General features: G+C 49.9%; 2 protein-coding genes across 9 annotated transcripts; one reads left to right on the top strand and one right to left on the bottom strand.

The window, feature by feature from the left end:
• Positions 1 to 250: 250 nt before the first annotated feature.
• On the top strand, positions 251 to 1,548 carry OST4 (oligosaccharyltransferase complex subunit 4, non-catalytic). Its single transcript, XM_003270624.3, has 3 exons — positions 251 to 416; positions 548 to 685; positions 1,298 to 1,548. Exon 2 carries the CDS (start codon positions 549 to 551, stop codon positions 660 to 662), a length of 114 nt encoding a protein of 37 aa, XP_003270672.1. The 5' UTR covers positions 251 to 416; position 548; the 3' UTR covers positions 663 to 685; positions 1,298 to 1,548.
• On the bottom strand, positions 1,397 to 20,410 carry AGBL5 (ATP/GTP binding protein like 5). 8 transcript variants are annotated; one of them, XM_030800024.1, is made up of 16 exons: positions 20,246 to 20,410; positions 18,869 to 19,129; positions 18,469 to 18,640; positions 17,984 to 18,147; positions 17,241 to 17,418; positions 16,795 to 16,973; positions 15,907 to 16,363; positions 15,215 to 15,384; positions 14,561 to 14,696; positions 13,391 to 13,593; positions 12,587 to 12,801; positions 4,378 to 4,530; positions 3,275 to 3,387; positions 2,925 to 2,971; positions 2,313 to 2,446; positions 1,397 to 1,930 (listed from the first exon to the last, which is right to left on the bottom strand). In XM_030800024.1, exons 2-15 carry the CDS (start codon positions 19,081 to 19,083, stop codon positions 2,398 to 2,400), a joined length of 2,451 nt encoding a protein of 816 aa, XP_030655884.1. In that variant the 5' UTR covers positions 19,084 to 19,129; positions 20,246 to 20,410; the 3' UTR covers positions 1,397 to 1,930; positions 2,313 to 2,397. The 8 variants fall into 8 exon arrangements, with proteins under 8 accessions (XP_030655884.1, XP_003270669.1, XP_030655882.1 ...); XM_030800022.1 differs by having other exon boundaries at positions 1,401 to 1,930; positions 13,391 to 13,644; XM_003270621.3 differs by lacking the exon at positions 2,925 to 2,971 and having other exon boundaries at positions 1,399 to 1,930.
• Positions 20,411 to 20,527: the final 117 nt, after the last annotated feature.

Here is a 20,527-nt window from a genome sequence, read left to right as displayed (position 1 = left end):
GGCCGGGGCCGGGGCCGGAAGGGGGTTGGAGTATTCCGCCGGCCCCGCCGCTGCACCCTCGCCCCAGCCCACTCCTCGGCCCCGGGGAGGCGGCCACCACGGCTTTGCTAGCCGCGTCCCGAGCCACGCCAGCTGCAGCCAGCTGTTTGGTGCCGGGCCCAGGCGCGCGTCCGTGGCCCCCCCCCACCCCCTACGGCTGGACCTCCCACCGCAGCAGCGCCCGAGGCCCCGCCCCAGTCGCGGCCGTAGCGCGCAGCGTGGAGCCGACGAGACGGCGGGGCTAGAGAGGCCGTCCCGACCGCGCCCCCCGCCGGAAGCGGCTTGTTCGGGCCTGAGCTGGCGCTACGAAGTTCCGGTCCAGGTATCTTACTTCGGGATTGTTCGCTGCGGCGTCGTAGCCGAGCCGGACTGGTCAGGTCAGAGGCACGCAGGGGCCGTCCCACGGGCCAGCCCCGCCGTGACCGTGGCTGGCCCGTGGGGCGAGGACGGGTCCTTGCGAGGGCGAGGAGTGCGCCAGCCCGCGGCTCAGCCCTTCTCTTCTCCGCAGGATGATCACGGACGTGCAGCTCGCCATCTTCGCCAACATGCTGGGCGTGTCGCTCTTCTTGCTTGTCGTTCTCTATCACTACGTGGCCGTCAACAATCCCAAGAAGCAGGAATGAAAGTGGCGCTTTCTCCGCCCCAGGTAACGGCCCGGGGCTGTAGCGCCCAGCCCCCAGAGCTGAGTGGCGAGGCCGCGCCAGGGCTAGCAGGGTTCGAAACTTACAATCAGAAAAGTGTCGGGCCAAGCATGATACAGTCCAGAACTGGGCCCCTTTATCTGCACAGAGTAGAGAGCGCGCTGTCCTCTCCCCGTAAACTGTTCCCTGCTAGAATGGGAGTGGGTTTCTTAACCCTCACAGTCCCCATCTTGTTCCCAGTAGGTAGATGCCCAAGTTGGGAGTATAGTTGCAAGGAGGCACTGACACCGGTAGGAACGAAGGTACCGAGGGTACCATCCAAATATGAGGATTTGGGCTCTTAAATAGCCTTCATTTTCCCCAGGTTGTTTAGGCCTTATTTGAGCAGATTTTTTTTGGTGAGGGGGGTGACAGATGTAGAATTCTGTTTCCATGTTCTGTGGCCAGGGGTTGGCTGCTGACCCAAACTATAGAGAAGGAAGGGGGGGCTTTGGAGCCAGCCTTAAGTGTGGGTCACAAGTATGAAGGGAACATGGATGGGCGTTACTTCCTGAAGGATTCCCCAGAGGAAAGCTGCAGCATTTTCCTTACCTCAGGTCTTTCCCCCTCTTTTCTAGGGTTCCAGGACATAGTCTGAGGCAAGATGGAGGGTATGAGGGGCCTTCACACTTCACTTCATCCCTTCTACCCATCACAACATACAAAGCAACTACACCTGGATTTTTCCAAACAACTTTTATTTCCTCAAAGTCTTCCTTAATCCTATGGAACAAGAAGCTGCCACTGAATAGGGCCCAGTATAGGGGCTTGTTTTTCTACTCCCTCCTCCCAATATAAAAATGTAGACATTTTTTTTGTGGTCCCAAAATCTTGTGCTGCGGAGGGAGGGAAGGGGTGGCAGGTCCCTGTTTTGTTCTGTCTGAAGGTGATACTCTGTAATGCCTTGGACAGCGTGGCTGGCATTCTAAGGACTTAATGGCTGTCACATGGAATCAGCGGCCTGGAGGGGAACTAGCATATTTCCCACTGTGTTTCCCCATCTTGGGGCTATATCCTGGGCTTGAACATAAAGGCATTATCAGACCCGGGGAGAAATAGTGAGTGGGGGAGATTTAGGGACAAAACAAACCTCAAGTTGGCCCAAGGGACCCCCGCTGTAACAATTCCAGGATGGGGAGTCAGATAGACTACAGGATATAGGAGAAAAGGCAGGGGCAGAGCGGGGCCGTGGGGGCCTGGCCTGAGGCAGCCTGCAACAGAAAAGAGAGAGGAATCAGGGCTGTGAAAACTCTGCTCCTCTTCTGTTCCGCTAACCAGGGGCTGGGAAGTGAAAGAAGTGGAGCGAGATGAAGATGGGTAAGGATGGGCAAGTTGGTTACTGCACAGTGGTTTGACGCTGGAACCAGCCAGCTCCTAGACCTTAGGCCCTAACTAAAAGTTGTTTTCTTTTCCTTTGAAGACTTGGCCACGGTGGGGGGAAAAACAAATCAGGGACTAGATTCTTAATGAAAGTACATTTAGTCTTTGTGCTCAAAAGGAGTAGGGAAGGCAGAAAATTATTCTGAATGACAGAAATGGGAATGAGGGGACAGAAGTGAGGGGTGGTGTGAGGGACTGGACCCAAGTGCTCACCCTGGTGTAGCAGAGCAGGATCCCGGCTCCAGCTCACTGCTCTCCCTGGTCCGGGGGGTAGGGGATGTGGGGCCTGAAGAGCCTTTCATCCCTCTGCGAGTCGGCGGTGAGCCCCGGCCCAACCTGGGCCTAGCCTGTGTGGACAGGGTTTGTGCTAAGAGGCTGGATTCTTCCATGAGTTTTTTGCTTTTAGTTTGCTTCTAGAGTTTCCATGCATAAGAGTGTTGTAGTATAGGCATCAGTAGAGGTACTGGGACGTTGAATTCTAGCTGAGAGGGTGAGGCAAGGTAATAGCCAGAGAAGTCCTGGATTCAGTCCATGACTATGCACTCCAAGTCTATAACTAGGGGTGGCAAACGGATCCAGCATTTAACTGCCATGGCTACACCATGACTAAGGTCTGGGTGAGTAGAGAAACACTGTGTAGAAAGATAGTGGAGGGTTGGTAGACCTCTCTCAGAGCCCTCTATGCTTCAGCCCCTGCCACAGCAGTGTACACTTCACCCATCCAGTCAGCTTCTGCCTATACTCAACTTTACCTAGCATGGGGATCTGGACTGAATCGGAGTTGGTGGCAGGGCTGTTCCTAGGAGCAGCAACCAAATGTGTTACCTGGGGAATCCGGGACCCCTCCTGGCGGAAACTCTCCTCGGGCAGGTCTGGGCAGAAAAAGAGGAGAAGCTAAGGGCAGGGGCAGGGAAAGCCAAAGCTAGCAGGCTGAGGTTGGGGTATATCTGGCAGGGACACAGGTTGAAAGCAAGCAAATGACCTGGCTGATGGGGATGGTGGAGGGCAGGAAGGGGACTGGACAGACAGGCACTCAGGCACCAGAGAAGCTCTCTGATGTGGCCAAGGGTAGATGCAGTAAAGCCGTGCTGAGCGTTTTCCCTCCCACTACCCAGAGGAACAGTGCCTTGCTGGGTTCTGCCAGAGTAGTTGTGCTGGAGACCCAAAAATATTACCTGCAATCGAGTCTTGATGCAGGGCATCTGAGCTCCAGTCCCTAGCAGACCTTTCCCGATTACCATGACAGCCTCTGGTTTGTGCCCGGAGGACAAGAGTGAGCAGCTGCTCCCTAGGCAACAGAGGAAACTGATCAGGGTAGGGGTCACAGAGAAGAGGAGCTAACTTCCAAAGGATCAGGGTTTCTTAACCTTGGCACATTGACATTTTGGGTTGGATAATTCTTTATTGTGGGGAGTAGTCTTGTGCATTGTAGGATGTTTAGCAGCATCCCTAGCCTCTGAACAATTTATGCTGTTTCCTCATCTCCCCCCTCCTCAGTGTAACAACCAAAAATGTCTCCAGGTGTTGCCTGATGTCACCTGGCAGCAAAATCACCCCTGGTTGAGGCTCTAGTCTGGTGGTCCAAGGGGTGGAGCAGCAACTCCAGGCTAGAATCGGAATGTACCCAAACTTAACTTCTGTGTCAGTTTATACTACTGCAATCATATGTTTAGCATTTGAGGATCAAGTCAGCTCTACCCAGGATTGGTGGGTTCAGTGCTACCCACTGAGGAGAGTTGACAGGTTGGGAGTAGGGGTCTTTGAATGAGGTAGAACATGTTGGACTAGGGTCTTAAAATCATTCCCATCCCTTCCTTTATATAGCTGGGTCTATAAAGGAGAAGAGATGGCTTTGTGTGAATGATACGGCTACACACAGCATTTAGCAGTGTTGACAGGAGAAAGTCCCGTCATGCTTTTTTCATTCTCCTGTTTTGTCTAATGTTGCCCAGCTCCGGGAGTCAGGGAATTTGCATAAGTAGCACTTTGCAGGTAGACAAAGTCCTCAGGTTCCTCAACTGTAAAAATGAGGATTAAATGAAATTAAGTGTGTAGAGCAGTGCCTGGCACATAGTAAATTTTCAATAAATGTTAACTATTGTTTTATTACACAGAGACATTAATAAATTCCAGCTTCCTATACAAAGGCACCAGTGTTAGAGGTTTAGGATACCAAGAGGATAAGTGATGCCCCTGGTCTCCCAACTAGGCTTAAAGAACCTGGCCTGGCCATGGAGGAGGCTGGCAAACCCAGATTTCAGTGGCAGCGGGTACAGACCTGGTATGTTCAGTGAATCAGGCAGTAGACAGGAGCCCAGCTTGTGTGAGGAGGCTGGGCTAGAACTAGTAGGAGCTGGGGATGGAGCGAGGCTGCCTGCAGGACGATGGTTCAGTGGCTGCTGCCGCCGTCTCCTGTCCTGGCTTCGGGGCTCTGAGTGGAAGAGATACAAGCAGATAAAAGGGCAAATAAGTGGGGCACTATGAGGCAGCCTTCACTGACCTGCTGGCTTCCCTGGTCAAAAGATGCCAGTTTTCAAGCTTGTCATCAGACCCACATCCCTCTCCTGAAGTAACTATTAATATAAGATGGGTAGAAAGACCTACTATTTATTACAGTTATCCATTCTCCACTAGCCTTCATCCTGCTAGTTTGTTTGTTTTTTTTTGATAAAAGGTTTCCACTCTGTCACCCAGGCTGAAGAAGTGCACAATGGCACGATCATGGCTCACCGCAGCCTCAACCTCCCAGGCTCAGGTGATCCTCTCACCTAGCCTCCTGAGTAGCTGGTGCTATAGGTGCCCACCACCATGCTCAGCTAATTTTTGTTTTGTTTTGTTTTGTTTTGGAGAGAGTCTTGCTTTGTTGCTCAGGCCGGAGTGCGGTGGTGTGATCTTGGTTCACTGCAATCTCTGCCTCCCGGGTTCAAGCGATTCTCCTGCCTCAGCCTCCCAAGTAGCTGGGATTACAGGCGCGTGCCACCATGCCTGGCTAATTTTTGTATTTTTAGTAGAGACAGGGTTTCACCATGTTGGTCAGGGTGGTCTCGAACCCCTGACCTTGTGATCTGCCCGCCTTGGCTTCCCACAGTGCTGGGATTACAGGTAGGTGTGAGCCACCGCACCCAGCCTAAATTTTGTGTTTTTAGTAGAGACGGGGTTTTGCCATGTTGCCCAGGCTGGTCTTGAACTCCTAGGCTCAAGAGATCCACCCACGTTGGCCTCCCAAAGTGTTGGGATTACAGGTGTGAGCCACCGCACCTGGCCCAGTTCATTCTTTTGGCAAAGAAGTTACTGAGCTTGGCTAACACAGCTTTCCTTGGTTCCCCTCTTACCACTAATTGCTTCTCTTCCAGCTGTTCTTCCTGCCCCTTAAACGTCAAGTCTTCCCTACCATTCTGTCCTTGGGCCTCTCTTGCTCTACTTACTCTTAAACTCCCAAATCACTCTCTAGCCCTTTTCTCCTGAAATCCAGCTCTAATTGTCCAATGGAAATTTTTTTCCCAAGAAAGTACCCTTGACAAAACAAAACTCATTCTCTCCCTTTCTTTCATTCTCCCTGTCTTCGTGCAAAACCCAACTGCTGGAAACCTTGTTTCATCTTTCTACTCCTCCTCTCTTAGATTTGCACTTGTGTAATCAAATCCTACAATTCCATCTCTGCATTCACTTGAGTTCTTTTTTTTTTTGGAGACGGGTCTCACTCTGTCACCTAGGCTGTAGTGCAGTAGCATGAACATGGCTCACTGCAAACTTGACCTCCTGCATCCCAAGTAGCTGGGACAACAGGCACACGCCACCAAGCCCTGCTAATTTTTAAATTTTTTGTGGAGATGGAGTCTCACCATGTTGCCCAGGCTGGTCTGGAACTCATGGGCTCAAGCGATCTTCCTGCCTCAGTTCCCAAAGTGCTGGGATTACAGGTGTGAGCCATTGCACTGGGCTTGAAGATCTTCTAAAGGATGAAGTCTAAACTTTTGAACACTACACATTCAAAGCCTTGCCCACTATAGTTCCAGTCTGCACATCCTTAGTAGGATGCTGATTTGATCCTTCATACCCTCTGCTATAGACCCCATGGCTACTAGTTGTGTGTGGTTCCTCTGGAACTGTTTCCTTTTCTAGTGAAACCATGACCATCTTTCATGTCCCATCTCAAATGTTACCTCTCTTACTTGAAGCTTACTTGACCATTACAGGCAACATTAATTGTTCTCTCCTCATTACCTTCATCCTTTGTGTGGCTAGTAGTGTATGGTTTCTGTTTAATTAAGTTAGTATGTGTAAAGTACTTACAGGCACATAATACTCAATAAACATAAGCTAATATTTTTTCTAACTGGAACTTGAGTTTCTTGGGAGTAGGGACTTTGTTGCCTCCAACACTATATATCTCAGTGCCTGTAAAATACTGCCTGAAAAACCAGAGACCATAATCAATGTTTTGTTTACTTGAACAGTAGACACCATGAGCTGGAACAATCATCTCTGGGAGCCTAAAGGCATACAGTTATATCCTTTGGGGCAGCTGTCTCTGGTCCACTCATGTCTCCAGACTTATTACTACAAGTTCTGAAGGGTGGGGCCCAGGGGGACAGATGGTGAATGGATGGGGTAGGGAGGCTTGCAGCTTTGGCGTGTCCTTCCTCATCACGGAGGAACAGCAGGTGCCAAATGCTCTCAAACTGATGGGCTATTAACTTTTCATAGAACTGAATTCACCAGAGGTGCCAGCATGCCAACTGACCGTTAATAAACGTGTTGGATATGAAAATCCTCTAACTTAAGAAGTGACAGTAACTTCATCTTCCCAGCCACACTGGGAATTAGCAGGCAGTGACAAGAATACTTTTGAAAGGTCCAAACCAGGTCAGGCATGGTGGCTCACACCTGTAATCCCACCACTTTGGGAGGCTGCGGCAGGCGGATCACCTGAGGTCGGGAGTTCGAGACCAGCCTGACCAACATGGAGAAACCCCGTTTCTACTAAAAATACAAAAAATTAGCCAGGCGTGGTGGTGAGCGCCTGTAATCCCAGCTACTCCAGAGGCTGAGGCAGGAGAATCACCTGAACTCGGGAGGCGGAGATTGCAGTGAGCCGAGATCGGCCACTGCACTCCAGCCTGGGCAACAGAGTGAGACTCTGTCTCAAAAAAAAAGAAAGGTTCCAAACCAAAATGGAAAAAAAAAAAAAAAATTGAATGGAAAAAAAAATTGATACTTGTATGAATAAAGAAGAAAGGGAGAGATCTCGGGATGGAAGCTACTCTACTATGAGGAGATATGCTGAGTACCAATTACAGGTTAAGATGGTGGTCAAGAGTCAAAAACGCCAGGCACGGTGGCTCATGTGCCTTGGGAGGCTGAGGCGGCTGGATCACTTGAGTCCAGGAGCTTGAGACTAGGCTGGGCAACTTGGCGAAACCCCATCTCTACTAAAAAAAAAAAAATACAAAAATTAGCCAGGTGTGGTGGTGTGCACCTGTAGGCCCAGCTACTAGGGAGGCTGAGGTTGGAGGATCACTTGAGCCAGGGACACGAAGGTTGGAGTGAGCTGTGATCACACCACTGCACTCCAGCCTGGGTGTCAGAGACAGTCTCAAAAAAAAAAAGTCAAAAACAACCAGATGTTAGGGGGCTAATGAGAGTTGGCACAGGTTGCCAATAGGATAACAGAAGTCAAGACTCGTGGCCACAGTCAAATAACCTAAAACATTAGCTACCACCAATGACAGAGACAGTCTAGGGCTCAGAGCCAAGTAATTCTGTGATTAAAATGGATGTCAGGAAGATGTCCAGCTGACAGTGCACAGTAGGCAGAAATCATGAACTTGATAGAGGAAATAGTTTAGATAATTTGAGAAATACCTACACACAGAGGCATGCTAAAACCATATTAAGGGACAAACCTTCACCCTACCCCAGGAAAGGGTAAAAGCAAGCGAGAAAGAACAAGCAAGAGTGCAAAAGTGACGTGATCAGCTCTGCTTCCAGAGGTTATGAAATGGTATCTTATGGTAACCAGCCAGATGTTCCATTTTGGGGGTGGTAGGATAGTACTGGGCAAAGGTCTAAGAGGTCTGAGGGGAGACTGATCTCCCCTTGAATGAGTCAGAATGGGTGTTCTAAGGTCTCACTGTTCACAGCAGCAGTTACTTGACTTGTGCCAAGGTCCTGTGTGTCATCCTCCCTGAACATCTTTGGAACTGTCCCTAGCACTCCAGATCTTAGTGAATACCTGGGACAATCACAGACCTGATTTATGCCCTCTGAGGGGTAGAAAGGTGAGACAAGCATTTTTTTTTTTTTTTTTTTTTTGAGACGGAGTCTCGCTCTGTCACCCAGGCTGGAGTGCAGTGGCGCGATCTCGGCTCACTGCCAGCTCCGCCTCCCGAGTTCACGCCATTCTCCTGCCTCAGCCTCCTGAGTAGCTGGGACTACAGGCGCCCACCACCACACCCAGCTAATTTTTTGTATTTTTAGTAGAGATGAGGTTTCACCGTGTTAGCCAGGATGATTTCCATCTCCTGACCTCGTGATCCGCCCGCCTCGGCCTCCCAAAGTGCTGGGATTACAGGCGTGAGCCACCACGCCTGGCCGAGACAAGCATTCATTTGGTTCCCAACTTCTTGCTTTTTATTCATTCAACAAATACTTGCTGTTCACTTACTAAGTGCCAGGCACAGGACTAGGTGCTAAGGGCATAAGTAGATGTGTTAGGAGACACTTCCTGAAGCTTTTGTTTGCAGTGGAAAAAGTAGCCTTAAAGCCCTCTTAGTTCCTCTGTCTTCTACCATCACTAAATCCTGCCCCCCTTTCTAATACTTATTTCTCCTTTCCAGACGCTGATACTGGCTCTGGTCATCTCACCCCCCGTTTCCTGTCCAGTGTCTTACACAGTCTTACGTTTATTCCCATTTGTAGAAACACTCTGTTGTTACCATTGTCTCAGTTAAGCTCATAATCCTTGTTCTCAAGACATTTGAGCTACTGCTCTCTTCACCTAATCTCCTTGGTGATGGGATTGGCCTTTTGCATACCCACCTAGGTATACATGCTTTTTGTCCTCTCCACCCACCAGCTCTGTTCTGCTCCTGGCGGTCATTTCTCACTTTGGGAATGTTTCTGTCAAACTATATGCTACCTATTTTTCAAATTATTTCTTAACTGAACATTATTTGGTTAATTACTCTTATGTTTATCTACCACAGTAGTTCCCCAAACCCTCAGGACATTTACAGTGTGCGCTCTCATGTTGTATTTACTGTCCTGTTTCCCCTATTAAGTTTCAAGTCAATCAACCAGGAATTACTTAGTACTGACTGTGCATATTTTCTATTGGTAGGGGGAAGTAACAGAGAAATAGAGTCCATGTCCTTCACCTCAGGGGGCTCAATGCAGTGTTGTGCATTGGAAGTGGGGCAGGGAGGATGTCAATAAAATAGTGATTAAAAAGTGCCTAGCCAGACGTGGTGGCCCATGCCTGTAATCCCAGCACTTTGGGAGGCTGAGGCGGGCGGATCGCCTGAGGTTGGGAGTTCAAGACCAGCCTGACCAACATGGAGAAACCCCGTCTCTACTAAAAATACAAAAAAAATTAGCCGGCTGTGGTGGCGCATCCCTGTAATCCCAGCTACTTGGGAGGCTAAGGCAGGATAATCACTTGAACCCGGGAGGAGGAGGTTGTGGTGAGCCAAGATCATGCCATTGCACTCTAGCCTGAGCAACAAGGGTGAAATTCCGTCTCAAAAAAAAAAAAAAAAAAAACAAAAGCCTAGATGGGCACAGTGGTTCATGCCTGTAGTCCCAGCACTTTGGGAAGCTGAGGTGGGTGGATCCGCCTGAGGTCAGGAGTTCAAGACCAGCCTGGCAAACATAGTGAAATCTCGTCTCTACTAAAAATACAAAAAATTAGTTGGGCGTGGTGGTGGGTGCCTGTAATCCCAGCTACTTGGGAGGCTGAGGCAGGAGAATCACATGGACCCAGGAGGCAGAGGCTGCAGTGAGCCGAGATTGCACCATTGCACTCCAGCCTAGGTAACAAGAGCGAAACTCTATCTCAAATAAAAAAAAAAAAGAGGGGCCTAGAATATTCCAGTGACAACCTAGAAAAGGCTCTTTACTATTTCCCTTTGTAGTCAGGAAAGGAGAACTTAGGATGCCGATGAAGGAATTCCCAGGAACTATGAGTTAAGAGCTAGAAGAGGCTGACCAAAAAAGAAAGAGGTTGGGTGCGGTGGCTCACGCCTGTAATCCTAGCATTTTGGGAGGATGAGGCTGGTGGATCAACTGAGGTCAAGAGTTCAGGACCAGCCTGGCCAACATGGTGAAACCCCATCTCTACTAAAAATACAAAAATTGGCCAGGCACAGTGGCTCACGCCTGCAATTCCAACACTTTGGGAGGCCGAGGCAGGCGATCACGAGGTCAGGAGTTCAAGACCAGCCTGACCAACATGGTGAAACCCCGTCTCTACTAAAAATACAAAAATTAGCCGGACGTGGTGGTGTGCACCTGTAGTCCCAGCTATTCAGGAGGCTGAGGCAGGAGAATCACTTGAACCTGGAAGGCAGAGGTTGCAGTGAGCTGAGATCGCACCACTGCACTCCAGCCTGGGCAACAGAGCGAGACTGGGTTTCAAAAAAAAAAAAAAAAAATTTAACTGGGTGTGGTGGCACGCACCTGTAATCCCAGCTATTCGGGAGGCTAAGGCAGGGGAATTGCTTGAACCCAGGGGGTGGAAGGTTGCAGTGAGCTGAGATCACACCACTTCACTCTGGCCTGGGTGAAAGAGCAAAACTCTGTCTCAAAAAAAGAAAGAAAGGAAAAGAAATAGAAGAAAAACTTTAAGCAGATTTATCATGGGAAACTAGGCACACTGGAGCATGAGAAGATAGAAGTTGGAATAGCTGTGCAATCTTGGAGAAACCACTCTTAAAAAGCCTCAGTTTCCTTGTTGGAAAAATGGAAACACCGTCCATCCCATAGCGTTCTTGTGAGGATTAAATGAAATTTATATATATGATACTCTCTTGTTCACTGTTAAATGCTATGTAAATATAAGGCATTATTATTTTTCAAACAGTGCACAAGTGTCTTTTCCTGATGAAGATAAGACTCAAACAATGGGGCTTGGAATATAAGCAGATAATCTTAAGTTGCCTGTCAGGGATAGAATATCTCAATGGTCACAGCTGGTAAGGACCATTGCCCTCTCCTCCATGGCTTCTCTCGCTAGCAGTCAGATTTACACAGCCACTGACACAGCACATGTCTGTGGTCTGTACCAACAGCTAGGGTGCAAGCTGGGAAAAGCTAACAAGGGTGAGTAATGCTGGAAGACCAGCAAAGCTCTAAGCCCCAGCTAACAAGCCTCCATACTCTGGGCAAGATTTCTGTAGTGCAGAGGCCAGTACAGTATTGATTTGTAGTTTAGCATATTTCCAGAAGTGGCACTATAACAATCTCTCCCCCTCCGCAATCCAGGTCACTCCCATTAATTTCCTCTTCTTTTTCCCTAAAGGCCCATCTGTTTCTGGTATATAATTTTGACCCAGAATCTTATCAGGCAGGGTCTCATTAGGCAAAACCCGGGGGTTACTAATGCACAGTTAAGCAACTGTGCGCACTGCTGGAAAGAGCTAGACTGCTGCATTTTATACCTAGAAAAGAAATTGTCTGCATTTGTTCCATTTTTTCTTTGGAAGAGTTAGAATCCTTCTGATACCACTTTCTTTTCTTTTTTTGAGGCAGAGTCTTGCTCTGTTGCCCAGGCTGGAGTGCAGTGGCACGATCTTGGCTCACTGCAACTTCTGCCTCCTGGGTTCAAGCGATTCTCCTGCCTCAGTTACCTGAGTAGCTGGCATTACAGGTGTGAACCACCATGCCTGGCTGATTTTTGTATTTTTAATAGAGATGGGGTTTCACCATGTTGGCCAGGCTGTTCTTGAACTCCTGGCCTCAAGTGATCTGCCTGCCTCAGCCTCCCATAGTGCTGGGATTACAAGCGTGAGCCACTGCACCCAGCCCAGTATCACTTTCTTAGTGAGCTCTGAAGCCAGGAACAATTTCAGCCCATAAAGACCACAGATAAGATTCCCCATCATTCTACAGTGCTGCAATTTGGATTCTGAGGACATTCCTTTAACTGTCCCCATGAAGACAGACTGACATTGTCTGTGACGTGGAGGCTCCATGTCCTGTTTGGCACTGCTTCAGCTAGTGTTTCATCCTTGGAAACTTCCCTGGCTCCTAGCATGCACTGAAGCCCAGATACCCAGACTTCCCCCTCTGGCCACACACAATACCGCTCTGGAATCATGCCGCAGGGAACACCAAGGTCGTAGGACAGGCCACAGGTTCTGCTACAAACTAATTTTATTGATTCACCCCTTGGTCCTGGGCCAACAGTGTATCTTCAAGCTCTTACTTCCCCCAGCAATGCCCCAGACAACCGAACACATGTTGCAGGGGCTCCCAGACTGGCTTACCTCTGACGGGGCCCAGCACCCGGTGGGTGACCTTTTGGGTACTAGAGCCCAGGCCTGGCAGCCCTGCAGGCCGACTGCCATGAAAAGGAAAGCTGGGGGAATTCTTCATCTGTGGAGAATTTTGTTGGCTGCTACTGCTACCACCGGCACTTGTGCCGGTGCTAAAACTTCGTGCACGGCTCAAGGTGTTTTCGGAGCAGGAGACAGGCAACCCACTGCAAAGAAGCAGATGCCAGTTAACCCTGGGTCAGGAAGATTGTGTCCTAAGGCTTTCCCTAGGATCTGCTGCTCAGTAAAGCTTCACCTCTGGGGTAAAAAGGCACAGGGACCCATTCCAAGGGAGAAGTGAGGAATTCATGTCCGTAGATGAAGTATCTAACCTGGGGAATACCAGCTAATCTCAAAATGTCTTAAGGGCCATCCCTGAGCAGCTTTATCTCCCGAAGAATTTCACCCCCACTGCCTTGGCACTGACCCTTTAACTCCCTTCAGTCAGTCATTCACAACCCTTGGAAGCTGAGGCCTGCCCCACTGCAATTATATTTGATTTTGTACAGGGCTCTGCAGCAGTGAATCCCAAGCCTGATAACTCAGATCTCTTAGGTGCGTGTAGCTCAGAGTAAAAGGGAAGAGGATCTCATTCTAAAAAAATAAACTAATCTTACTAATTTTAATTTACCCTGAAAATATTTGCCATTTGGCACTTTGAGGAGGATGGAAGGAATATAAATCCCTTGGAACTCCTAGCTCTAGAGCCGTGTCCCACTGTCCTACCCTTTCTCCCTCCTATTTTGCTGGCCTTACTTGTGACTTTTGGGTGGAGTTCGAGGGCCCCTCTTCTTGTTGACACCCACATTCAGAGTGCTGCTTAGGCCTCGGCTGTTGCGTACATGTTTCAGCATCCAGGCCCGTAGATTAGTAAGGCTGCTGTGCTCTGACAGTACAATTCGGGGCCACGGATTACATTCCGCCATGTCCAGAGCCGCAATGGCCATAGCTCGTCCCACCTGTGGGGTAGTCCAGTTTGGCTCAGCATGCTGGTCCTCCCATCCAGGCTGCTACCTTGGGGTGGGTACACAGCACAGTGGAAGGGAAGAAGGGGCCAGACCTATAATTTTCTCATTGGATGCCCTAAACTTTGTGCCCAGGCTGTTTATTGCAAATGGATTTGGAGCTGTTCCCTAAACTACCGCCAATTTGGGGGCCCTCTTCCATTATGAGGGGCAGGGTGTGTCCTTTCTTTCTGGCTGGTACCATGAAGGAATTCTCCTAACAGGAAAGGGGTTTGAATCCCTTCTGTAACCTGCAGATCGTATTTTTTATTTTTATTTTTTGGAGTCTTGATCTGTTGCCTGTTGCCCAGGCTGTAGTGCAGTGGCATGTGATCTCGGCTGACTGCAACCTCTGCCTCCTGGGTTCAAGTGATTCTCCTGCCTCAGCCTCCCGAGCAGCTGGGACTATAGGCATGTGCCACCATGCCCAGTTAATTTTTGTATTTTTAGTAGAGATGGGGTTTCACCATATTGGCCAGGCTGGCCTTGAACTCCTGACCTCAGGTGATCCGCCTGCCTCGGCCTCCCAAAGTGCCGAGATTACAGGCATGAGCCACCGCACCCGGCCAGCTCTTTCTATTAGGATAATGAGAATCATCAAGACCACTACAGTCAGGGTGCTTTTAAGCCCAGAAACTAATAAATCCAATAGAATGAGAAAGACAAGCCCAGAGGCAAAGAATCTGACTCAGAGGAGCTAGGGGATTCTCTGTGATGTGGGGTCAGATATAGTGCCTGTTCATCCTTTCAATACTATTACAGTCGTAGTTATGCTCCTGTTAACTGAGGAAAATAATCATAGTGGTGAGAGGGCCATAGTGATGAATATCTCTTCAAAGGACCTTGAGTTAGGCATTAAGAGTGAAGGCCTTTCCAGACTATAAGGTTTCTCCCTTTTCCCACTTACACCATGTATTCATACCTGCTCAAATAGTTCCACAGTGTATCTGGAGGGGAAAGCCCGCGGGGGAGGGGGGCTGGCACGCCCATTGTCATGGCAGGCAGCAGGGATGCTGTTTACTGAGCGTCCAGTGTTGTAGTTGCATTCAAGTGTGTAGCTAAGACATAAAGACCTTCATCAGTGTCCCGCCTGAACAGATACCAGGACAGAACCATAGAGGACAACTTAAGTGGTCTAAAGAGGCAATCACTTGGAAAAAAGTGAACACAAATGAAAGTGCTAATAATCCCTAGCAACTAGCAGCTGACCTTTGTACTGTACCATATACCCAGGGAGTCCCCCCAAAATAGAATCCTAGACTAAAGACAATAATGCTAATTGTGAGGTTCTCTTTTAAGAAGACTCAGGTGGTCCCCTCCCTCACAAACACCCTGAACTGGGTGTTTTTTTTTGTTTGTTTGTTTGTTTTTTGAGATGGAGTTTTGCTCTTGTTGCCCAGGCTGGAGTGTAATGGCGCGATCTCGGCTCGCCACAACCTCTGCCTCCTAGGTTCAAGCGATTCTCCTGCCTCAGCCTCCTGAGTAGCTGGGATTACAGGCATGCACCACCACACCCAGCTACGGTGTTTTCTTTAGGGAAGCTATTTCATCAACTATATCTCAGCTTCCACCCAACCTGTGGATTATCCCTGAGGCTTTGTAGATTGCAACACGGCCGCTTCCCTCCTTAGACTGGCCATCTCTACGGTCTCGGGCATACATATTCTTCTCTGAGAAATTGCAGCCCTGGAAGTCGAAGTGGGCTGAATTCAAGGAGATGAGCTTTGGATATAGCATGTTTTCCACCTGTTTGGGGAAGAAAAGTCAACTCAGGAGAGACAGAAGGGACAAGGGGCAAGGAAGAGATGGCAAGTATGCGACCATGTGACTTAATACACAGCAGATACCATCACAATCATTAACAGTAATCAGTGCTGCTTGAATTCTCAGTTTGACATTACTTCTAGGTGTTGGGAAGCAATTTTTTTTTTAAGCTTTTAGCTTCTTGCCTCCAACAGTGCAAAATTTTCCTTCTCTGGATTCCCGGACTCTAGCAAAGACTATAATGCAGTTAGCTTTCCTTAATAAAAGGTCATGATGTAACGACTGAGACATAATCCCCCTGTGCCATCTCTTCTTGGCCCTTCAAAGCTTTTTCAGAGGTAGTCTACACAGGCTTTCCTGCCAGAAGGCTACCTAAGGCTATCTTCCCTCTGTCCATGGCCCAACCCCATCTCCTAACCTGCAACACTTCTCACACTCACATGACATTCTTAGGACTCCCACCTGGGTGCTCTCACACTCACATGACATTCTTAGGACTCCCACCTGGGTGCTCTCATCACTAAAGCTGTTTCCGTACATGAAGCAGCCCCTTTTGGAAGCATGTCCATGCAGGTCCACATAGTAAGCAACGCCACTCTCTTTGGGGGGGATGGTATCAGGGGCTGGCTCTTCAAGCCCCGCAGACTGTTGTGGCATAATCCACACACTGTTGAGCTTCTGTTCTGCTGGCTCTGTTTGTTTCCAGGCTTCAGCGTTATGCCTGTCAGCTGAGTGCCCACACTGAGCTTCATTATGGAGATTGTTGGCTTTCTCCAGGTCAGAAACAGGAGCATCAGGAGGGAGACAGGGACTGGGCTGGTGCTCAGAGGAACTCTGGGAGTTCAGACGAGAGTGCACATGGTGGTAGAGAAGCACAGCTTTGGCCCCATAGATGGCCGGGTGCAGGACGGCATCAGGCTTCAGGTACTGACGGTTCAGATTCACTCCACGTGAGTCTGTGCTGTAGGAAAACAAGGACTGAAGCAGGTTCTAGAGGACTGACAGAGTGAAGGAGACACTAGTGTAGATGAAAAGGAGACCGTAGGAGACTGACTTATCAAATGAGAGGCTGAAGCTATGTTAGGAAAGAAAGAATTGAAGACAGGGCCTCTCTTTGATCTGCTGTCACCCTTACCACAGAACCCTAAGGAGCTTCCTCAGGGTAGCTGCCTCCACCCAGATGGGCCTGCAGTCATCCTAGTTTGGTTCCTTTCTGGGAGTGCCACTAGATATGATCTCATGCTTTCTCAGGAAGATGAGATGGGCTTGCCTTTATTAGGGTGCAAGAGGACTGGGAACACAGGAGAAGCCAGAAGGCTGAAAGAATTTCACCGAGATGCAGGGCATGAGGGGAAATGGGAACAGTCCAGACAGACTGGGGAAGCCACTTACCGGTAGTGTCCTCGGACCACACCATCGGGGTTCAACATGGGAATCAGCTTAAAGACGAAGAGCCGACGTAGGGTTTGGGCCCGGGGATCATCAGGTCGGAGGATGAAGTCCAGAAAGCCATTGAAGACAAAGCTAGATGGAGTCTCCCCTGGGTGTACTCTACTGCTTAAGAAGAATATCTGAGGTAGAGAGGAGAGCAGACATTAAGTCAGTTACCCTATAGTTCTACTTTGACAGTATATGGGGGGTGTCATGGATGAAGCAGGAATAGACGCTGGATTTCCAGCTGGCTGAATCTGCAAGTGGAGCAGGGACCATCACCCTTGCCACAAGTTGCGGGCGGAGGCCATGTCCAAGATGCCTAGAGATAACACAGTCTTTAGCTATAAACAGTACCTGGTGCTAGAGAAAAGCTAAAGAAGTACCTTTATGCTATTTCCACTCACCCTCTTGCCTGCGAAACGGAATGGTCGAGGGGTGCTGGTATCAGGAAATAGCTGCTCTAGACGGGGCTCTCGATCTTCTCGAAGCCCATGGCAGGAAGTGATCGTCAGCAGATCTACACGAAGTCCATCCAGAGAATAGCAAAGGAGCTCCCGATGGTAATAGATGGTATCCAGGGGGCTACAGGGAAAAAAAAATTAAGCCAGGAGAAGTCCCTAAAGTCCTAGTAAGAGGTAGGCCTTGTCACCAGCCCAGGATCTGTAAAATCTGGTCCTTCACCCTAACCTTTGGGGCCTTATAGTCCCTCACAATGTTAAATGAGGCTAAGGATTTGAGTGGGTTTACATTGCCAGAATGAAGAGTACAGGACAGAGTGAACTTGTTTTTCCCCAGTTTGTGGCTTCCTAGAAAAGATTATGTAGTCGGAGTTGTTCTCCGTGGGGGCAGATAAAAAAAGTGTATTGAGTCACATAATGCTGGCTAAACTCTGGATAATTAATGGGAGCTGGGCTAGTAAGAGGTCTGAACTGGGCAGGTGAAAGAGTGGAGAGCAGGTGTCGGTATGCTGAGATCAGGGTCATACAGAAACATAGTTTTCAAAGGTACCCAAAGTCCTGTCTGTACATTCTGTACAGAAAAAAGACGGATGAAGGTGTGGTTCAGAGCTCTAAGGGCAAATTCCAGAAGTAATGGAGGTGCTGTCTGATCCAGGACTGTGTGGCAGGAGTAAGAATGGGGCTGGCACCTGCTATGGGTAGGGTGGTTCTCCGGAAAGCGCTGGTCTAGCTGGTTTAGCAGTTCCTGGCAGTCACTGTAGGAGAAGGGGTAGCAGAAGGCGAAGAAGGTGGTGGCCCCACGGCCCTCCACGAAACGATGAACAAAGGATAACACAAACTGCGTCTCTGTCATCTGAGGAGCAGAGGAGGAAGAGGGAGGGGCAACATGCCATTGTCAGAACTGAGCTCCTACTGGGACCACCAGGAACTGACCTCACACCCTTATCACCTTTACCAACTTCCCTCCCTCTGACACTTTCTATATGAAAATGGCTCCTTCTAGGCTTCCTGAGGCAGGGGCTCATCTTGGACTCTAGCTTAAACACTGGAGAAAAAGCTGATACTTAAACCTGTTGTCCCACCTGCCTCATACTTGTATCAAGGAAAAAAACGCCTTACTTTCCTCTCTACTTTTAGCACCCAAGTCTTTCTTTCCTCCTCATGGAGAACTTACCTCAAAGGTGGGCCGGTCTCGAATGCGTTCCCAGCGTGGCCGGGTGGGCAGTGTGCGCACAAAGGGGGCCATGCCCTGGGAATACAGCTTGCTCTGCTTGTTCATGTTCATAATGTTGATCTTGATGAGTTTTCCTGGCATTCCTCCACGGACGCTGAAGTAGAACCATGACCTGAGGACCAAAGTAAGAGAGAGGTCATTGTATGTGGAAGGGTTGGAGATATGATCTGTGGGAGAGCTGGAGCCAGCCAAACTGGGAAAGGGCTATTTGGCAAGGAGAAAGGAGGGAGGATGGGTCAGAAAAGGACAGGGAGCATGCTGGGTATGAACAGATAAGTCAGAGGGCTAACTGAAGCATGGGTTTGGAGCCTTCTTCCACCCCCCATTTCGTTCCACATACCTGTTCCCATTCTCAAATTCCGTTTCAGCACAGTCTGGTCGGGTCCACACGTTGAATTCATAGTCAGGGGAAGAGGCAATGCCACTGGTCAGGGCTGACGCCCCACTTCCTACCCCTTCCCCATCACTGGACAAAGATTCCACCTTCTCCACGTGGGCTAGATTCCCTGAATCAAAGCGAGAACTGAACAGCAATCCCCCACAGTGCAGCTCCATGGTGGGGCTGGGAAAGCATCCTCCTGCCCCGCTCTGGCCCTGAGAGCTGGGGGAAAACAAGGGTTAGGTTAAGGAGGAAAGGGAAGATAAATGGAAGAGTTTTCTGGGTATCTCTTGATAAGTAAGAGCTATTCTTAGGGAGTGCCCTATGAAGCAAAAGGCTCTCTCTCTCTTAGAAAACACAGAAGTGGTCTTCCAGCAAAGACCAAGAGAAGGCAGCATTCTGTACCCCAACACTAAGGGTTGTAAATGACCTAAAGGGACCCCATTGTACTTTAGCTTGGCTGTTCCCAAATAAAACTCAGTGGCTTAACTATGTTGAAAAACACTAAACTCTCAGCTGCTTTGCAGCCCAAAGATTAGAGAATATAATCAGAGAGGTCAGATTTCCCAAACCTAGCCAAGATGCACTCACCACCATACATGGCCACCTTTAGAGATGGGCCGTTCTGGATCTCTGGCTCTGCACTCTCCAGCACAGAGCAGAGAGGAATCGAGGTGCTGAGTGTAAATGGGTAGTCCTCTCCAGCCTCTGGCCTCACAAGTACTGAGGGGACATTCTGGTGTTGCTCCCCTGAGCCCTCGAAGGGCTGGTTCTTCCTTTTTTGTTCTTACCTTATGCCTAGTATGGAGGAAAACTTAAACAGTGGTGCCTCTGCCAAGCCAAAGGCTGCTGGGCTCACCTAGCGACTGGAGCTCCCTTCCAGCCAGGGCATGGGTCTGTTTCCAACCCCCTCCGCCCCATAAGCACTGCACCCTGAGAAAGCTACCCTAGTAGCTGTGGATGAGTAATGGGTGTTCTGAGCACCCCTAAAAGAGGTGGGCTGCTAGAGTCCCACTCGGGGGCAGGAGGCTGGCTTCTCCACCCTCGACTCGCGGGGAACCGGCACACCGAGCGGGCTTGCCGTGGGCAGGGTGGGACTGGGAGACATGGAAGGGGTCGGGACGGAACTCCCGCGGCAGGGGGTTAGGCAGGGAGGGCCTAGGAGTCAGAGGTGAGGCCACGGAGCTGGGCGGGGTCGGGACCGCGTAAGCCAGGTCGGGAGCGGGGTGCGGGGTGGCCTTCGAGGGGCTCGGGCTGAAGGGGCTGAGAGAAGGGGGCGGGGCCGGGGCTGGCGGGGCCGGGGCTGGCGGGGCCCGTAGTCCGCGCAGAGCCCCTCACCTCTCTCCGGGCCGGTGATCCCGCTCCCTCTCCCGCCAGCGAGGCCGCACCTCGGGCCCCGGCACCCGGGCCCTCCACCCGGGCCCCCAAAAAAACCCGAGCGCCGCGGTGCCGGGACCCCGCTCTGCCAGGAAACAAGAAGTCTCTCGCCTATTGGCCGTGGCTGCAGCTGGCGACCCGCCCAGTAAAGCTCGCTACCATTGGTCAGCTTTCAGGGTTCCTCGACGTTAGTGGGTACCTGAGAGAGTGTCGTTCGGGGACGATGGCGGGCAGCAGCGTCCG

The sequence above is a fragment of the Nomascus leucogenys genome, chromosome 19 (assembly GCF_006542625.1).
Source record: "Nomascus leucogenys isolate Asia chromosome 19, Asia_NLE_v1, whole genome shotgun sequence".
Classification (NCBI taxonomy): domain Eukaryota; kingdom Metazoa; phylum Chordata; class Mammalia; order Primates; family Hylobatidae; genus Nomascus; species Nomascus leucogenys.
This window is presented reverse-complemented; position numbering and strand designations above follow the sequence as displayed.

Coding starts and splice junctions, on each gene's coding strand:
- OST4 (XM_003270624.3), top strand. CDS start 549: ATGATCACGGACGTGCAGCTCGCCATCTTCGCCAACATGCTGGGCGTG.
- AGBL5 (XM_030800019.1), bottom strand. CDS start 19,083: ATGGAGCTGCACTGTGGGGGATTGCTGTTCAGTTCTCGCTTTGATTCA. Junction 18,641..18,868: donor GAATTTGAGAATGGGAACAG/GTATGTGGAACG, acceptor TTTGGTCCTCAG/GTCATGGTTCTACTTCAGCG. Junction 12,802..13,390: donor ACTCCACCCAAAAGTCACAA/GTAAGGCCAGCA, acceptor GCTTCTTTGCAG/TGGGTTGCCTGTCTCCTGCT.